At 43.4% G+C, this 19,673-nt stretch overlaps 1 protein-coding gene across 1 annotated transcript; it reads right to left on the bottom strand.

Annotated features, from left to right (window-relative positions):
- Positions 1 to 3,002: 3,002 nt before the first annotated feature.
- LOC120225989 (alpha-N-acetylgalactosaminide alpha-2,6-sialyltransferase 5-like) lies at positions 3,003 to 4,416 on the bottom strand. Its single transcript, XM_039224174.1, has 2 exons — positions 4,125 to 4,416; positions 3,003 to 3,290 (listed from the first exon to the last, which is right to left on the bottom strand). The coding sequence occupies exons 1-2, from the start codon at positions 4,137 to 4,139 to the stop codon at positions 3,003 to 3,005; spliced, it is 303 nt and encodes a 100-aa protein (XP_039080105.1). The 5' UTR covers positions 4,140 to 4,416.
- Between the last annotated feature and the right edge of the window lie 15,257 nt (positions 4,417 to 19,673).

Raw genomic sequence — 19,673 nt, 5'->3', positions numbered from 1 at the left:
GACAGGCTGTAATTTGTGAAATTCAGGTTCTGGGGATTAGGACCACCTGTTGAATTTAATCTTAGAGTTATAATGTTAATACCATCATGTAACTGAACATAAACACTACATATTTATCAGACTTTGGGACCTCCAGCCATGGGGATGTGAACATTTTCCTAAATGGTATCTGTAACTCTCTCCAGATTCTGTAAATCAACAGCAAATAAAAAGTCTGTTGGAATTCTGATTCAATATGCAGGAGCATATGGCTTGGTGGTCATCACATTCAGCACATCCTATAATTTTTCTAAGGCGTGATATGAGTGTGGGGGAAAAAGCAATCAGGGTATCATCTAGCAACATAATAAGAATAGAAAATCTTGGGGCGCCTGGGTGGCTTAGTCGGTTAAGCGTCTGACTTTCGCTTAGGTCATGATCTCGTGGTTCGTGGGTTCAAGCCCCACGTCGGGTTCTGTGTTGACTGCCAGCTCAGAGCCTGGAGCCTGTTTCGGTCTGTGACTCCCTCTCTCTCTGACCCTCCCCTGCTCACGCTGTCTCTCTCTCTCTCCTAGAAATAAATAAAACATTAAAAAAAATTTAATAAAAAAGAATAGAAAATCTTTTATTTCTTACCGTCCCCCATGTTAATCGGTAAAAAAAATTCCTAGCAATAATAGTCTAACAAATTTCCACCTCTGCCTAAGTAAGCCTATAGGAAGATCCCAAGTAAACCTAAGTAAACAGCAACTTTTGGAGAGGCCGTAAACAGTTTACACATATACCTCCCTATAGCCATCAGAAATGAAACATCACCCAATTTCCAGCCAGTTAAACAGTAGCAGTAAAGGGATTACATTTTGAGTAGAAGTTTACATTTAGTTCAGTGGGACGATTGGGATAATGCCTGGAGAGGAGGCATGGATTTTAAGCTTTGCATTTGTTCTTTTGCTTTGGGTAGGGTAAACCCTGTTGAATCCTTTGAGCATGGAATTTGGTGGCATGTTGCTTTTCTAGGAAAGAATTCTGTTGGTATTAATTATATACAGAGGCCTTCCTGGCCATATTTATAATTCTCTGCTAAGAATTCCAAGGACTTTCACACACATTTATCATTCATATAACACTTTACAATTTATAAAACCCTTTATTGCAGATTATGTCAAGTTCCCATAAATGACTTTGAACATTCCTTCCCAAAAAGGACTGTTTTTCACTTTAATGAAATAAAGCTCTGAAACATTGAAAATGGAATCCAATAATATATTTGTGCGAATAAACACTGTTTCGAAAACAAGCATGAGGGAATCATATTTTGCCTTATGCTATCAAGGGTCTAAGCTGGTGTCTGTCTGGCAGGAGAACACATGAAGGAAAGTCAGGAATATCTTCCCAAAGACAGATCAAAGCTTTCAGCAAATTCACCTTTTCACACCCCATTAATCAAAGCTTCACAAGAGTGATATAGCCATTTTCACTGAACAACAGCTATGAAAATCCACCAAGTTCAATATATTCATCATATACCAGTTACACATAAACACCACATCCATCCAGTCAGAAGCAGATGCCTAAACTTTTCTAGAACTCCAACCCTTATAAGTCGCTTTTGCACATACAGACACAAAGGGTGTAATCAATCAACATCTTCAAGAGAAAACTGAAGTTGTTATTATAAAACTAATGCTCCTCTCTACTTTTGATTTTAAGATTCTACCCCCAGCCTCATTCCCACCTCCAAATCACTTCCTAATGAAATCCCTTCCTCTTTTTTGCTTCCCCAAAATTTCCCCAGTGCACATTCCACCTTTTCAAAGAGAATTTCCTTATACCTTCCAGGACAGTGAGCATTCTCATCTCTGTACCCCAACAGTACTGTTTTATATCTAGCATTTCTTATACATTATACCTATCAGTCTAGCTATCTAACCATCCATCCATGTTTCACAGTATGTTGTTTTTTCCACAAGCATCCAAACAGCCCCAACATCTGGGTCCTGCCTTCCATTCCTTTTTACCCTCCAAAATCCTTTTTTGCAATATGCACTACACAAATGAGTGGAAATATTTTGATTGCCACTTAAAAGAAAGTTTGACTTTTTCATGCAGGGTAAGACCAATCTTTAATTTTTTTTTTCCCCAAACAAAAGAACCGCCTGCTAAATATTACTTTGGTTCATAACCATAAAATCTAGTAACGTAAAAAGCAGAAGAGCGTGGTTTCAAGAAACCCTCTAACCTTTGTAGAGCAGATACAGATTGGAATTGTGTTTTAATAAAAACATATTAGCAGCTTCAAATAAGGGGGACTATATTTAAACTGTATTAAAATATCTTTTCAGAATCAGGAAACTTGATTAGAATTCTCCCAGAGGCTTTGCACATTGAAACCAGAGATTTATTGTTTGGGGGAAAGGAGGCTCAATTTTTAAAAATCCATCTTATTACTTATTAGCCAAGCCATGCAACGGCTTCCCGGAAGGCAGAGAAAAACAGGCCCTCAACGACGAGTTTCAAGCCTATGGAGCCAATGTGCCTCCAGCCTTCCGCGCCTGCCTGGGACCGCTCCCTAAGGCTGTGGTAATTCTTCCCAGAGCAATCCGAAGCCGAGATCAGAGGAGAATCTTCGAGCACGAGCCGCGGCCGCGGACTGGCAGCTACCCACTCACCCACCAGTTCCCAGCGGGGCAACGCTCCCGCTGTGACTCGCGCCATCCCGGCTCTCCTCCCACCAAGGGCGCGCCTGGGCTCCCCAACCCGACGCTGCAGGAACCCAGCACGCACCCGCAGCTGCAGTTTTGGGGCTCAGTGGGTTTTACCTCCGGGGTCAGTTCCTGTTAGTTAACTGGGGTTCGGATCCGCTCATCTCCTCTCTGTTCCCTGAAAAACTTTACCTCCGCCTCCAAACAGGATTTGTTCCAAGAAGGAACTATCCCACCCCACCCCAGCGGCTCCGCTCCCCCTTCCAGCCTCCGAATGGCACCTACTCACGGCGCCTCCCAGCCCCGGGAAAGGGGGCAGGCTCAGATGTGCGGGATCCCCAGGCTGGGTGGTGTGCGCGTCGGTGAGCGAGCTGTCACCTTATGGTCCGCCACGCCGAGGTATCCGTCCAGCGGCCGCGGCGCCGCGGGCATCCGGGGTCTCGAGGGGGGGCTGCTCTCCGCCGACGGCTGCGCGCTGCCGGTCGCCCCTGCCTGCGGCGGCGGCTGCTGCTGCGGGGGCCGCTCCTTCTGGCCACTGAGGGTGCTGTACACGAGCAACAAGCTGGTGCACATGGTGGTGAGCGCTAAACACACAGCCAGACCATGGCGCTGCGGGCGGGCGGGAGAGAGCAGAGGAGAGCCGCTGAGAGCGGAACCCGGAGGAGCGCGCCGGCGGTGACACGCGCGAGGCGGTCAGACGCGCGGTGTGGCGGGGAGGCGGGGGTGCTCCGGAGCTGGAGGGAGGTGGCCGGGGCCCCAGCCCCGCGCGCGCAGCCGGGGCAGGAGAGGCGCAGTCCTCTCGCGTACCGCAGGGGATGCTCCCGAGCGTAGCTGCTCTGGGCGGACGCCGCCTCGCAGATCCCTCGGCAGAGGGCAGGTGGTGCGCGGCGCCCCGCCACGCGAGGGAAAGCGCGCCGGCCGCGAGGGCAGAGGTGGGCTCGCACTTTGAGAAGGGGCCTCTGCCCCCCCCAGCTGCGCCGCTGGGACCTCAAGCCCTTACACTCTCCTTTCTGGACCCGCGGGGTTCTGCCGCGGCGATTCTTACAAGTTTGAAATCCGACAAGAAAACCAAGAAAGTCTGCACAGGTACCCCCTCCCCGCCCCTCTTAGTTTTTGCCAGGCTGTTGCTTTGGGGCATCCTCCCCATCCCCCGAACCACGGGTCCACCCCTCCACCGCTTCTCCAGCTCCCCGAGAGCCCCGGACCTCTCGCCCGAGATCCAGGAGCCGAGGCAACCCGAGTTCCCATCCCGGCTCCGGGATTTCTGAGCCAGGCAGAACCAGGGAACCGGAAGGGGACACCGAGCAGGTGGAAAGTTGTCCCTTTGTAACAGGCGACCTCGCGGCACAGGGGTAGGCGCCCTGGAGCTCTCCCGTGCGCCCCGGGGACGTTGCGTCCGGGGGTCCCCGCCTCTGCTCAGAGGAGTTGAAACAAATGACTCACCATCAGGGTCTTCATTTTGGGCACCTCTTTTGTGAGGAATCCTCAGGCACACGCGTCCGGAGCCACTTTTTCTTGGAGGGTTTCCATGGTGGGTGATGGGGGACGGGCGGCTCTGATTTTCGCCTGGCTGCCAGCTGCGGCTGAGTGGTTAGGAGAGCTGCGGGACCCAGGAAGAGCGGCTGTTGCAGAGATTAGAGACAGAATTAAAACTGAACCGGACCCTCGTAGTCTCTCAGTGATCTACACAACTGCCGCCTGCCGCCGCCTGCTGGGTCCTAAAGACCTCTGCATCTCCCCCCTTCCCGCCCCCAAATTATCTTTTCAGCAGAGTAGAATTTCTGGGGCGAGAGAGTTAACCGTGGCAGTGTACCCACCTATTGGTCCGAGGGCTTATTTATCCTTTATGAAGTCATCAGTAGAAACGAAGGAGAACCCAATTGGATTCTGAACATGATAGCCATTTGAAAATTTGCAAACTAAATTCTGTTCTGTAATTTTGATAAAAAGTCAACTGCCCAAATGTCAGTAGCCCTATTTATAGCTTTTGCAGTTGTGTTCCTAGCATGGGGAAATCTGTCAGGAAATAATTTTTCCAAAAAATTATTTATTACTTCAGTTGTGCAATTGTAGGCTTTCTGATAACACTCTTAGTTTTACTTTTTAAATCCAATTATTCTCATGCCACCTTTATATTTAAATTTCCATCTAAATTATTTAACTCATTACTTGTTTTAAAAATCACAATTTACATTTTTATCAGAACTTTGAGGTTTCTAGTGTTCATCTAAAGGATTTTAAAGTGTTAGAAGCATTCAGCACGTCACAGCCACATGATTAACTGGACCTGTAGATTCTTCCTAATTTTAAGGAAAGCTTTCCGGCTGCTAGAGATAAAACTGCTTACTGCTTATTTATTTGACTCCTGAGGACTTTGGTGTTCTCCTTGTATTGATTTACTGCCCTGACAGTACATAATTTCACATTTAGAACTTCGATTAAAAATTTCTAAAAGTTATCGTTTTGTGTTGGGAAATTCACGTCAATAGCTTGTTGTAAGGCCATTCTCCCTCCTGCGTTAAGTTACTAATGGCATTTGTTAAATGTCTAATTTAGTTAAAACATATTTCTTGTGAAATTGCTCAGTGAGAATAGTTGTCTTAATGTATTACTTAACACCTCACCTGTAGCAGCATAACGTTAAAGATTGCATTAAGTTGGAAATGATCAGCAGGCCAACTGAACCATAGGCACAATAAGAGCTTTCTCAAGGCCAAAAAAGGCATTACAATCATTTTTTAATCTTCAGTAATCCATTGCCCGACGGATGATACAACAGGAACTATTTTTAACCTGTGAGGCATCCTTCCACACTTTGTATTAAGAAAGTTAAAATTACTGGTACAACAGTGACTATCAATGCAGTGTGTTTGGGGGAAGGCAAGACACACATAGGATTTAGCCTTTTAAGGGAAAACAAAAAATTCAAAACACGGTCCAACATTGCCAGCCTCAAGGCTGTTTATTCAATTTGTGCTTTAGGCATGAATAGTACCAGTTGTTAGGGCAGGAAAAGCAGCAGCCAGAAGAGAATCTTATCGGGTCTTGGCAATTCTTTATTGTGTGGGTGCACTTGACACTCGAATTAGGGAAACAAAGGACCAACTTGATGAATCATCGCAAACAGATTATCTGTGTTTCTCCAGGGCTGCTTCTGAGATGTTGCTAGACTGAGCTCCTGCATTTTTCAGGATCATTCCCCTCCCATCCAGCAAGTTGCCCAGTGACCGATAAAACACTTCTAATATATTTTGCTATGCCAAACAGCCATCATATTTATGATTTAAGCTTATGGCAGCACGTTGGACATCTGTTACACGGTATGTCTGACCACATTCATTAGGCTTATGCTTTTTTTTTTCCTCCTGGGATGGCAGTTAGCTAGTTGCTAAATCCACTTATGAGATGGCCAGAGTAAATTTAAAAATGTAATTTTGAACTTGATTTAAATAATTTCAAGGTCTCTGGCTTTCAAATACTTGATTAGATTGATGTGATGGTTTTAGGCAGTTTGGCCTGAGAGCAAAATGGACAAGGTGGGGGTGGGGGGAGGGCAGATGAAACAAGTAACAGAAGTTAAAATCTTTGTGCTGTTCAATTCAGTGATCATTTAATTATCACCTGCTATGTGGTGGTTCTATATTAGGGAATGCAGAGATGAATAAGACACAGAGCCTCTCCTCTAGGAGCTCACAACCATGTGTGTGTGAGTGTGTGCACGCGCGCGTGCATGTGCATGCACGAATGCATATAAAGTGTGTGTCAAGTCTGCAAGTTGTCAAAAAAAGGCAGGACTAGAGATTCAACATATATTTATCAAGTACCTACCGTGTTCAGCACCTACTCTGGTGAACACCTACTATGTGCCAGACATTGGGATTACCTGGTTGAACAGATCACATGGTGCCCCAAAGGAACTCAGCCTATGCCCACATAAATGCTATGAGCCTTTATGTTACAAAGAACTAATTACTTGATTTGTTTTTCAACCACCAAGTGCTTGCTTATTTAAGATCTAAGGGGTTTGATATTTTGAAGGTACTCACCCATGAAGTTTGTGTAACTTCATGCACACTTTTAAGTTTAGAATCTGAATATCTGGAAAGAGAAGAAAATAGGCAATGCTTGCATACACTTGCTTGAACTGGAGACAAGACAAGCGCATAAAGTTATTTTAGTTCATCTAACTTGTCCAGTTCAATACAAAGTGAGTCGGGGAATCACAATTTACTTCTCAAAATCCAGGTAACTGAGATAGATTTCTCACCACTTAAAATTTTGCCACATTTTTGCCTCTAGTGCTATCACATTCAATCAAATAGATTTCTACTTTTGAAAAAAAAAAAAAAAGAAAGGAAAGGGAAAGAAATTGAGTGTTCTACAATGTAGGTTATGTGATAAACTTAAGGTGAGAATTTATGAAACAAGACATGTCATAGGGTGAGGAGGAGGAGGTGACATCTGAAGCTCAGAGGGGGTACCAGCACATAGGTTTGACCACAAATACTCCAGGAAAGCAACCAAAGGAGGAAGAAAGACAAACTACTAGAAATTCTTGTGCCTTGCCCATGACTCCTAAGTGACCTCACAATTCTGAAACAAGTGTTTCAAACATTTCAAAGAGGATGAAAAGAAGAAACCTGCATGTGAGCTACAACTTGCTTTCCACTTGATAATCTTAAAGGAGAGAAAAGTTCCCCTAACCGCTCCAAAAGCCAAAAGCTCACAAATGGCAGAAAGTCCTAGAACAAATTTGAAATTTGTCCTTCTATGTTCCACAGTTTACTTAACTCTCTTTACTTCACAGGCTGTGCTTAGTGGGCTGTTGGTTGAGAACAAGTCCTTGGAGTCCCGTGTCCAGAACCCAGATTCAGAGTTTACCACTTACCAGCTTTGTGACTGTGGGTAAGTTACTTAGTTTCTTGATCTAAAATGCCAATCATGAGAGCACCTACCTCAAAGTATTGTTAAATGAGATACTATGGGTGTCAAGAAGAGTACTAACAGACTCTTAACTATTATTAGTGTTGCGGACGAAATGACACAAAGGACAAGACACACACAAAAGACAGACACAACTCCGGCTGGAGGAACTATTCTACGTTATCCCCTCTTGCGGTTTATTTTATACCCCTGTAACTGGATACAAACTGAAATCTACAAGATGCATTCCTTTACCAATTAAGGGCAAGTAGCCAAACACATTTCAAGGACAGGGGGGAGCAAAGGGAGGTAGCGACCTCAACATGTTTACTAAGAGGCCTGCTCACAACTCCAGCCTCCTCCTTACTTCTAAGGAGGGCATGTTCCGTCGTTTGTGAGCGGACCATTAAACTTGGATATTGTGTGCAGGCCTCCTGGCAGAGCATCCTGTTTGCAAGCATGCTTTGCCCAGGCAGGGAGCCCCGTGTGCAGGCGCATCCTTGCGTCCCTAACCACGCTTTCTTGTGGTCACTGTCAGGCTCCCACAATTAGTAATATTTTATGATCATGATTAATAAACTGGGTTTGAAGGCAAAAGACCAGGGATTGACCTATGTGACCAAGAGCTACATGACCTTGAACAAAGGACTTAGTAAGTGGGGTTGACTGGGTGGCTCGGTTGGTTACGAGTCTGCTCTTGATTTTGGCTCAGGCCGTGATCACATGGTTCATGGGATCAAGCCCCACATTGGGCTCAGGGCTGACAGCATGGAGCCTGCTTGGGATTCTCTCTCCCTCCCTCTCTGTCTATCCCTTCTTCACTCACATACTCTATCAAAATAAATAAACATTCAAAACAATATTAAGCAGACTTAGAACTTATCTGTAAAATGGAAATAACAGAGCCTATCCCACAAATGGTTAGAAGGTTTGTTAAGATATTGTACATGTGACTGCTTTGTGATCTCTGTAACTCTGTATAAAGTAATAGTCAGTCATCTATCAAATACCAATTGAGCATCTACTATGTGACAGATACCATTCTAGGCTCCGAGATTATGACCAAAGCATGGAAGAACTCTGCCCTAGGAGGCTATATTCAAGCTAGGACAATAAACCAATAAAATAGAATGTCAGACACTAGGGGGAAAAAAAAAAGGCAGGGCAAAGCAGTTAGAAATTGGGGTGGATGTGTTGTTTTAGTTAAGATGCTCACATCTGAGCAGAGATTTGAATAAAATGAGGGAAGTATCCATGAGGTATCTAGAGGAAAAACAGTCTAGGCAGAGGGAACAGCATGTGCAAAGTCCATGAGGGAAGAGCTTGACTGGCATGTTGAAGAGACAGCAAGGGGGTTGGTGTGGCTGGAGAAGCGAGCAAGAGAGAGTGGTAGGGGAGGAGGGCAGGGAGGAGGCAGTGCAGGAGCAGATCATCTAGGGTCTCCTAGGCCATGAAAAAGACAGTATGTGAGGTGCCTGGGTGGCTCAGCCAGTGAAGTGTCTGACGTGGGCTCAGGTCACGATCTCACATTTCGTGGTTTCAAGCCCCGCATTGTGCTCTGTGTTGACAACTCAGAGCCAAGAGTGTGCTTCGTATTCTATGTGTCCCTTTCTCTCTATGCCCCTTCCCTGCTCATGCTCTGTCTCTGTCTCTCTCAAAAATAAATAAACTAACAAAATAAAAAATAAAAAAAAGACAGTGTGAAGGAAACCCACCGAAGGGCTTAAAGCAGAGGAAGGCCATGGATCCTTTATGTTTTGGAAAGGTCATCTGGCTGCTGTGCTGAGAATAGCTTTGGGGGAGTGAAAATGGAAGCAGTGTGATTGATCCCTTAGGAAGCTATTGTAGTAGTCTAGGTGGAAAGAGTGAATGCTTTCCGGATTTGCTGGCTATTGGGTATGCAACAGGAAGAAAGGAAAGGAGGCAGGCCAGTGTAAGGCAGCTGGGAGAATGCAGCTGGTATCTCCACGATGGGGAACACTGCAAGAAAAACAGTTCCGGGTGGCTGAGAATGGAGAATTTGGATTTAGATGTACTCATAGGAGATGTCAAAAGTAGTGGGAGTTCCGGCATGATGCTGGGCTCAGAGACGTGATCTCAGCATCACAGCTCATGAAAGAATGAGGTCCCCTAGGAATGAGCCAGGACACAGAAGAATAAAGGTCACAAGTTTGAGCCCCGGAGCTCCAAATTTCAGATGCCAAGAATAGGAGGCATTATTACAATAGTAATACTGAAAAACAGTAAATGACTATCTGAACTTGATTATTTTCATTTTGAATGGATTTTCCATTCCAACATAGTTAGTCATTTATGTACTCCAAGCACTTTTCACATTCTATGATTGTACTGAGCACATTCATTTATGTATTTATTGCTCATCCTTTCTTCTACATCATGCATTTTCTAGAACTGGAACTATGTCCCATTAGTGCTTATAATCTATAAGCCTGGCACATAACTGAGGGTAATGATATTAATCACCAACATTTACTTAGCACTTACCATGTGCAGGCACAAAGTCTAAGAGTTTTATGTATATTAGCTCTTTCCATCCCCACAACAACTCCATGAAGTAGGTACTATTACTGCCCCCATTTCACAAATGAGTGAACTGAGGCCCGAGAGTCATTTGTCCAAAGTCACCCAGGCACTGAGAGGTAGCATTGGGCTAAATAAGTAATTGTTAAAACAAATAATATTTGTTAAAGAATGTAAGAATGCCATAACCAAGTTCTTCTAATGAACTCTAAATTGATATGATTTATAAAATTTAGTTTACACCCAATCTTGAGGTAATATAACCAAAGGCAGTTCTTTGGTGATCTATTTTTTTTTTGCTACTTTTATTGTTTCAAGATACATTTTACATACAGTAAAATACACAAAATCTGAGTGTACAGTTGGATGAATTTTGACAAAATTGTGCACTTGCGAACCAACACCACTATCAAGAAATAGATCATTTCCATCATTTCAGACAATACCCTCATGCTTCCTTTTCAGTCATACTAACCCTACCCGATAAGCAAACAGGCAAACATTGTTCTGCTTTTTATCACTATAGATTAACTTTCCCTACTCTAGACCTTACTATAGAGGAAGATATATAGTATTTTTGCCATTTAGTCTGACCTCTGCCACTTAGCATATTTTGAGGTGTGTCCATGTTGTTGAGCGTCTTCACAATCTGTTCTGTTTTATTGCTGAGGACCGTATTATGGTGGTAATATAGCACAATTGGTTTTATCCATTTTCTTATTAATGAATGTTTGGGTTGTTTCCAGTTTGGGGCTATAAGGAAGAGATGAAGACCATTCTTGTCATTTTGTGGATGTACACTTTCGTTTTTTTCTTGCACAAACACCTGGGTCATGTGACAGGTATACAGTTAACATGAGGAGAAACTGTCAAACTGTTTTCCACAGTGGTTGTACCATTTTTCATTTGAATCAACAGTGAATGAGAACTTCATTTGTTCCTGTTCCCCATCAGCACCTGGTGGGGTCCGTCCTTTCAGTGCCTCTTTGCTTTTGGAAAGTTTTCAAGATAAAGAAATCTTTGCCTACCTGGGATCCTTCCTCACTCTGTGTGTACTCTTCCCTTTTAATCTCATCTCCTGACTCTAGCCAGGAACACTCGGAAGTTACAGGAGCATCTTGAATTAACAGTATTTATGGTGAGGGAGCTGAGCCTTTGCACAAGCTGCTCTACCTCGTGTTCCCTCTCCACATCCCCACCTATTCTTGGTCCACTGGCATCCCCATTTTCGGAACTTGCAGTGGGACCGTGAGGCTCCTTTATGGTTTCATAGCTTGGGTAGAAGCTCAAGCTGGGAACCGCACAGGCCAGATTTGGTCCAGCCTTGGACTCTCCACTCACCTGTGACCAGAAGCCAGTCACAGATAACTCTTCTCAAGTTTTCTCATTTGCAGTAGGCCAGTAGTAAGACCTTTCTAGCAGAGAGAGTGGTTGTGTAGACAAAATATACTAACATATGTGAAGTGTTCACCACCTTTCTGACTATGCAGATGGATCAAATAAAAAGTATGGTTTTCACAGGGGACTGCCTGCTTCGTATAAAGGGAGGGACATCCATTCTCAGATGTTTATTGAGCATATAATAAAAATAATAATTAAGGTGCATTGTGCACCTGCCGTCCAACATTATGTTAATTATAGGCATTGACTTATTTAGTGTGTAATGATGTCATTTCCATTTTACCAGCAAGGAAACTGAGATTGAGGGATGTGAGATCATTGTCCAAGGTCACATGGCTAGAAAATGACAGATCAAGAGTTGACCAGGTCTGTTTGGCTGCAGGCCCTTCCCTCATAATGTCCACATTCCACACTCCACTGCTTTCTGTATGCTCTGACTTCGGGCCAGCCCTCCTTTCACTGCTGCAGGTGCGAAGAGGAGAAAGACGTGACCCTCACTACAGAAGACAAACCCATGAGCATATAATTTTAATTCAGGGTTCAAAGTGTAAAAATTGAGTTATAAATGGAGAATTAGAGGAGGCACAGAGGACATGTGGCTACACGAGAGCGACTCAGCTATGATTTCTGGCAAAAAGCAATGCTCAGTTGTTTTTTGTTTTTTTTTTTAATATTTATTTGTTTATTTATTTATTTAATGTAATTTATTGTCAAACTGGCTAACATACAGGGTGTACAGTGTGCTTTTGGTTTTAAAGAATCACTGGAAACAGAGTAGAAGACCAGTGTCTCCAGGCAGAGAGGACAGCATAAACAAAGGCATGGAAACAAGGAAACTCATGCTGCGTGCTAGGAACCGACAAGGAGTTTATGGGTGAGGCAGGGAGTTTTCAGAACCAGGGTGGTTCGGTACAGTTGTAGAAGTTGTGCAGCCCAAAAGGATGCACATTTAAGTGGGCATAATGCAACTCAGACACTGCAGATTTGTGTATTATTTTATCACTTTCCTTGAAAGTGACCATTAAGCATCTTGCTCTATAGACACCAGAGAGTTACAATTTCCCATTAGATAGAAGTAGAGTGTTGTAACTAACAGAAGCCTTTTAAAATTTGCACAATAGTGCTGTTTGGGCTGAGAGGGGTCTGGTCAGAACTACTTTCTAGTGGCTGTCTTTGTGAAGATGGTGAGAAGGATGGATTTGTCGGGGGAAAGACTAGAGCCAGAGAGAGCATCTAGGATAATGTTGTGGAAATCCGGGTGAAAGATAAAAGCTTCAGCCAGAGCAGTGTGGGTCGGATGGATTCAAGAAATTCTTAGGCAAGCGTTATGTTATAATGGCTAAAGTGGATCAAATCCTAACTATGCAGAAGAGGATTTATGAATACAAAACCGTGCTTTTTCCCATGCAAAATAGTGTGTATAATTCTGGCCACATTTCAAAATGATATAGCATAATAATAAAAAACGGCTTACATCTTGTCTTCGTTTGGGTTCTCTCAGACACATACGCTGGGATAAGGATCCATGTGCAAGTAGTTCTTTGGCAGGTGAAGAAAACCCCAGTGGGGGAGTAGGGAAGCGACACAGGAGGGGAAGGCGGCCAATAGATGGCTTGTCATCAAGCAAGTTACTCCTGTAGACAACAGGGGCTCAGTCCTGCTGGGGAAATTTTGGCAGTTAGTACAGAACTCAGGCCTTGGTTATTCCACCTGAGGGCTGAAGGAGTAGTGTTGCTTGTTTGGTTAAGGACTGCTCTGGGTGTGGGGTGGTGGTGGCCGTCGATTCCTTGGCACACGCCGCCTGCTGACAGGTGGCAGAGCAGGCGGGCTCCGGAGGCAGGAACAGTCCCCCAGGCAGAGACGTGCAGGTGCTGGAGCTCTAAGTCCCCCGTCTGCTCTGAAGTGGCAAAGGCAGTGGATATGGGCAGGGCACCTGCAGCATCTGCCACACATGGATATTGCTCTTTAGAGTTTTCAAAGGATTCAAATTCCTTCTGTCATTTGAACCTCCCAATAACCTTGTAAGGTAGAGACGTGTGATTTCCGACTAAGGAATCTCTTATTCGTGGTCAGTTCCTCCTGCTTCCACTGCTGCTCTTTCAGTATATGTGCTGCTGAAGCGAGCACCACATAGCTGCTATTTCAAACAGAAACATCTCTTGTCAGGGTCCCTCCTTTTTTCTTCACTCCTAATTTGTTTAGATGTCTGTCTCCTGATAGAGATTGCGAGCAGGTGAATTTAGAGATTTCGTGCTGTTCACCTTCATTTTCGCAGATACTAAAATACAGTAGGTGCTTAGTAAATGTAACTGGGTGGATGGATTAATGATTATTATCATTTCTTTTTTTAAGTTTGTTAAAATTGGGACTGAGAGAACTAAAGCAACGTATCCAAAGTCACACTTAGTAGAGGCAGAACTTGAACTCAGCTATTCTACTTTTCTCTGGAAAAAATCTTACTGACACTGCACAGCTCAGTGAGGGTGGATATGGTGAATCTTTGTGGGGGATTCATAAACCCTACTGACCTAGGAAGTTTGGACATCTGAGGGGAGGCCAATAACTATAAAGGAAGACCAGGAAACTTCAGTAACTCCTTTTATATTAGGAAATGATTTTTGTTTTATTATTTATAATATCTCAAAGTAAAATGGGGAGAGATAAATAGGGGCCAACACCATGACCCCATAAAAGGAAACACATTTTTTTCCTCCAAATATGAAGGATAAAGGACTATCCCTGTAGGACCTGATGTAGCCATCTGAAGGCTGGATGAGGCTGTGTGCTGCAAAGCTCCCTGTGCTCCTGGCTAGCCCAGGAAGTCAAGGGTGTTGCTGAGCCTACATGGAAGACATGTTTTTTTATTCTTTTAATGCAGCGCACACTATAAGCGGTAGCAACTGCAAGAGGAGAAACCAGGTAAGGAGTTTTCGAAATGAATTTATAAGTGCGTTCTTGAGGGTCCTTGCAGTATTTCTGCTAATGTAAGCGGCATGATTGATCTATCTGCATCTTTCTGTTTCTCTTCCCACGCTAATTTATATCATTCCATGTCTTCTTCCCTTTGTTTGGAAATGATGCACATGCCATTTAAAGTAGCTGATTTTATTTCAGCAGCATTGAAATGTTAAACTTTTAAAAAGTCAACATCCTAAGAAAAAAAAAGGCAACTTGAACTTTGTGTCCTCCTTGAAGTAAATTTATGATTTTCAAATTTCTTTTTATCTGTGGACTTCACCTACACTTCACCTCTGTGTAAAGGTAAGGGCTCCACTGTCACCTAGATTCGTGTTTGAATCCCAGCTCTGACTTTTATGGACTATGGCTTTGAGCAAGACACTAAATCTCTGTGAGCCCCACTTGTCTCATCCATGTAAGGGGACAGAAATGCTGCCCTCCTCAGAGGGGCCATTTTAAGGATTAAATGAGGTAATGGTGATAGAACCTAACACACACAGGGCATTTTCTATGTACTTAATCCTTATAACAACCCTCAGTTATGTACTATTCTCATGACCCTCTTACAAGAACACTGAAGCATAGATGGGCAAGATATCGTGCCTAAGATCCAGTTACTAAGTGGCAGTATCGATATTTGGACCCTCACATCTAATGAGATTTAAAAACCCAACTCTGTCAATTATTACTGTTGTTGGAATAATAGCTTTCCTGGAGGCTCACCATATGAATTAAAATTGGAACTGTCCTGGCTGACATAGAAGCGGGAAACCCAGGTCTCTTCTTCTGCCCCTGAGGTGCCCATGGGGGCATCTCCTCAGAAAATAAACATAACTGGGAAGCCACTGACTTTCCTAATGCCGGTAGAGAAAAAACAAACATTAATAAAAAATGAAAACAGCTGATGGATACCTACACATGTTCTGTTTGCTTTGCCTTATATGTCCTAGTGGATACTTTAGAAATAACTACCTCTCCTGTTGTTTCTCAAATAAACAGCTACACTTCCCAAGATGACAGACAAGAGCCATGACAATAGGGTTTTTGGACCTGCTTTTATGAAATCCTAACAAGGGTTTGTCACTGGTACAACCAGATAATTTTGCATTAAAATTTGTACTTAAATAATGACTTGAACTGTTTCAAAAATGTTCATTCTGCAAATATTGATGGAGTGTAACATTATGTATCAGCCATGGCTCAGGTATTTAGGGGTTGCTAGTACTGAAGTAGAAAGCCAGCTACATATGGTGATATCTCCAACTCCTAAGTCATTTCCCTTGGCCCCTCAGGTGGCCCTGCCCATTCGGACCCTGTGTACACTGGATGACCACTTCTTTGTTATATCATCTCAATCCAGACACTGGTGTCTTTTCCCACATACGCATATGTGTTCTGGAATGTTTCTGTCTTCTTCCTGTAGAGGCATGTGTTGTTTCATTTTTTATTTCCAGGACCTCCCTTCCATCTCCTATCAACAAGGGCTATTCTTCATGTGGATTTGTTTCCCTTTTCAAGTCAGATAGAAGGCTGGAGCTTCCTTCAACATCGTGTTTCTGAAGGGACAAGGCTGCTATAGTGCCTCACTTGGAAGATTATCATGAGGCTTAACCTTAGGAATACATTTTACACCTGGTACAGGTCCCAACACATAGTAGGTCATCAGTCACACATGATTTGTGTTCCTCTTTAAAAAATATGGTGGCTGAAACTACATACCGTGAGATCACTTACAATTTATGCATTGTTATACATCAAAGCTTAAATATATGGAGATCATTTCTTCCTGTTGTAAGTTATCACCAAATAGAATTTATGAACCCTCAGATTCATGGGGTTGGGACGAAAGGTATAAAATTGAGGCAATAAAGCTCCATTCTGCACTTCTGCTCAGAACTTCTTTCACACACATTTTTGTACCTAATAATAATATTTTACAGTTGTAAAACTTTTTTTTTTCCAACTTGGACATGTGGTACTATGGTTGGCATTGTTCCACACTTACATTAACTGGTCATATGTACTAAGGAGTTAAGTTTCAATTTATATAAAATTGGTTGCCTGGATTTATATATGTAATAAGTGGAAAGGCTAATTGAAAAGTGATAAGATTTGAATCTGAGTGACTTGACATGCAGTGGCTTCTAGGACTAATCAATTAATTAATTAATCGCTTTACTTATCAAGCATTTATTGAGAGCCTACACTGTGGCATGCAGCATAGTAGATGCTGATAATATGAAGATGAAAGTTTCTCAGGAAGCTCATAGGCTGCCATTAGCGATACTTCACCAAAGGATTGTGGTGTGATTTCCATAATAGCAACATGTCCATGGTATTGCAGTAGCAAAGAGAGGGGTAATCAATTCACCATGTTTTGAAGTGTAGGTTTTGATATTATTTAGGTATAATGAGGCCAACCAATCAGGAGGTGATTGCCATTGCAAGATACTTTGTTATACTCACAGATCCCTAAAAAGGGGGTGTGACATATCACAGAGGGCCACATGGGAAAACACCAGGGTTGGTCAGAAGGTGGGGGAGGTGGGAATGTGGGCAAGAACCTTTCTTGTGTTTGGGCAAAGCAAAGTAAGCAACTGCAGGATGGGTTACTTGAGTAATTTCAGTGGACTCTAGGGCAGAAGGTTGTTGTCTGGTATCTGGTCCAGGAGTGATTAGGGCAAGCAGTTGAGAGCTGATAAAGAAGGCATTCAGGGATATGGACTCTGGATTGCCTGTCACATGCAAAAAGCATGCTCCTAGGCTAGTGTTTGCTCTCTAGGAACTAGCTCATCCTTACAGAGGCAGTCTTCCAGGGGAGGCAAGACCCCAAAGCATCAAGACATAACGAAAAAGCTTGGTTAATACAACTATGTGGGCCAGGGCATCCAGGAAAACAGGCCTAAACCAATAGGAGAAGAACTTTCTGGGTAGAGGGTTCAGCTTATGCAAATGTCCAGGGATGTGGAAAGTATGTTTTTAGTTCAGCATGTTTGGAGTCCGGAGTGAAGGTACAATAGGGGCAATGGGGTTGGGGAGGGGCGGTGATGTAGGTAGAAGCCAGTTCATGAAGTCTGCCTGGCTGTGAATTTAGACTTTTTTTTTTTTTTTTTTTTTTTTGTGAGGAATAACTGACAGATTTTACATAGGAGGGTGACAGTGAGTTCAGTTTACTTCTGTTTGGTGAAAATCTATGCTACTAAATCTATGCTACTNTTTTTTTTTTTAATATTTATTTGTTTATTTATTTATTTAATGTAATTTATTGTCAAACTGGCTAACATACAGGGTGTACAGTGTGCTTTTGGTTTTAAAGAATCACTGGAAACAGAGTAGAAGACCAGTGTCTCCAGGCAGAGAGGACAGCATAAACAAAGGCATGGAAACAAGGAAACTCATGCTGCGTGCTAGGAACCGACAAGGAGTTTATGGGTGAGGCAGGGAGTTTTCAGAACCAGGGTGGTTCGGTACAGTTGTAGAAGTTGTGCAGCCCAAAAGGATGCACATTTAAGTGGGCATAATGCAACTCAGACACTGCAGATTTGTGTATTATTTTATCACTTTCCTTGAAAGTGACCATTAAGCATCTTGCTCTATAGACACCAGAGAGTTACAATTTCCCATTAGATAGAAGTAGAGTGTTGTAACTAACAGAAGCCTTTTAAAATTTGCACAATAGTGCTGTTTGGGCTGAGAGGGGTCTGGTCAGAACTACTTTCTAGTGGCTGTCTTTGTGAAGATGGTGAGAAGGATGGATTTGTCGGGGGAAAGACTAGAGCCAGAGAGAGCATCTAGGATAATGTTGTGGAAATCCGGGTGAAAGATAAAAGCTTCAGCCAGAGCAGTGTGGGTCGGATGGATTCAAGAAATTCTTAGGCAAGCGTTATGTTATAATGGCTAAAGTGGATCAAATCCTAACTATGCAGAAGAGGATTTATGAATACAAAACCGTGCTTTTTCCCATGCAAAATAGTGTGTATAATTCTGGCCACATTTCAAAATGATATAGCATAATAATAAAAAACGGCTTACATCTTGTCTTCGTTTGGGTTCTCTCAGACACATACGCTGGGATAAGGATCCATGTGCAAGTAGTTCTTTGGCAGGTGAAGAAAACCCCAGTGGGGGAGTAGGGAAGCGACACAGGAGGGGAAGGCGGCCAATAGATGGCTTGTCATCAAGCAAGTTACTCCTGTAGACAACAGGGGCTCAGTCCTGCTGGGGAAATTTTGGCAGTTAGTACAGAACTCAGGCCTTGGTTATTCCACCTGAGGGCTGAAGGAGTAGTGTTGCTTGTTTGGTTAAGGACTGCTCTGGGTGTGGGGTGGTGGTGGCCGTCGATTCCTTGGCACACGCCGCCTGCTGACAGGTGGCAGAGCAGGCGGGCTCCGGAGGCAGGAACAGTCCCCCAGGCAGAGACGTGCAGGTGCTGGAGCTCTAAGTCCCCCGTCTGCTCTGAAGTGGCAAAGGCAGTGGATATGGGCAGGGCACCTGCAGCATCTGCCACACATGGATATTGCTCTTTAGAGTTTTCAAAGGATTCAAATTCCTTCTGTCATTTGAACCTCCCAATAACCTTGTAAGGTAGAGACGTGTGATTTCCGACTAAGGAATCTCTTATTCGTGGTCAGTTCCTCCTGCTTCCACTGCTGCTCTTTCAGTATATGTGCTGCTGAAGCGAGCACCACATAGCTGCTATTTCAAACAGAAACATCTCTTGTCAGGGTCCCTCCTTTTTTCTTCACTCCTAATTTGTTTAGATGTCTGTCTCCTGATAGAGATTGCGAGCAGGTGAATTTAGAGATTTCGTGCTGTTCACCTTCATTTTCGCAGATACTAAAATACAGTAGGTGCTTAGTAAATGTAACTGGGTGGATGGATTAATGATTATTATCATTTCTTTTTTTAAGTTTGTTAAAATTGGGACTGAGAGAACTAAAGCAACGTATCCAAAGTCACACTTAGTAGAGGCAGAACTTGAACTCAGCTATTCTACTTTTCTCTGGAAAAAATCTTACTGACACTGCACAGCTCAGTGAGGGTGGATATGGTGAATCTTTGTGGGGGATTCATAAACCCTACTGACCTAGGAAGTTTGGACATCTGAGGGGAGGCCAATAACTATAAAGGAAGACCAGGAAACTTCAGTAACTCCTTTTATATTAGGAA

The sequence above is a fragment of the Hyaena hyaena genome, unplaced genomic scaffold (genome assembly GCF_003009895.1).
Source record: "Hyaena hyaena isolate Hyena2069 unplaced genomic scaffold, ASM300989v1 scaffold_1558, whole genome shotgun sequence".
Lineage (NCBI taxonomy): Eukaryota > Metazoa > Chordata > Mammalia > Carnivora > Hyaenidae > Hyaena > Hyaena hyaena.
The sequence above is the reverse complement of the archived record's forward strand: the minus strand, read 5'-3'. Positions and strand labels throughout refer to the sequence as shown.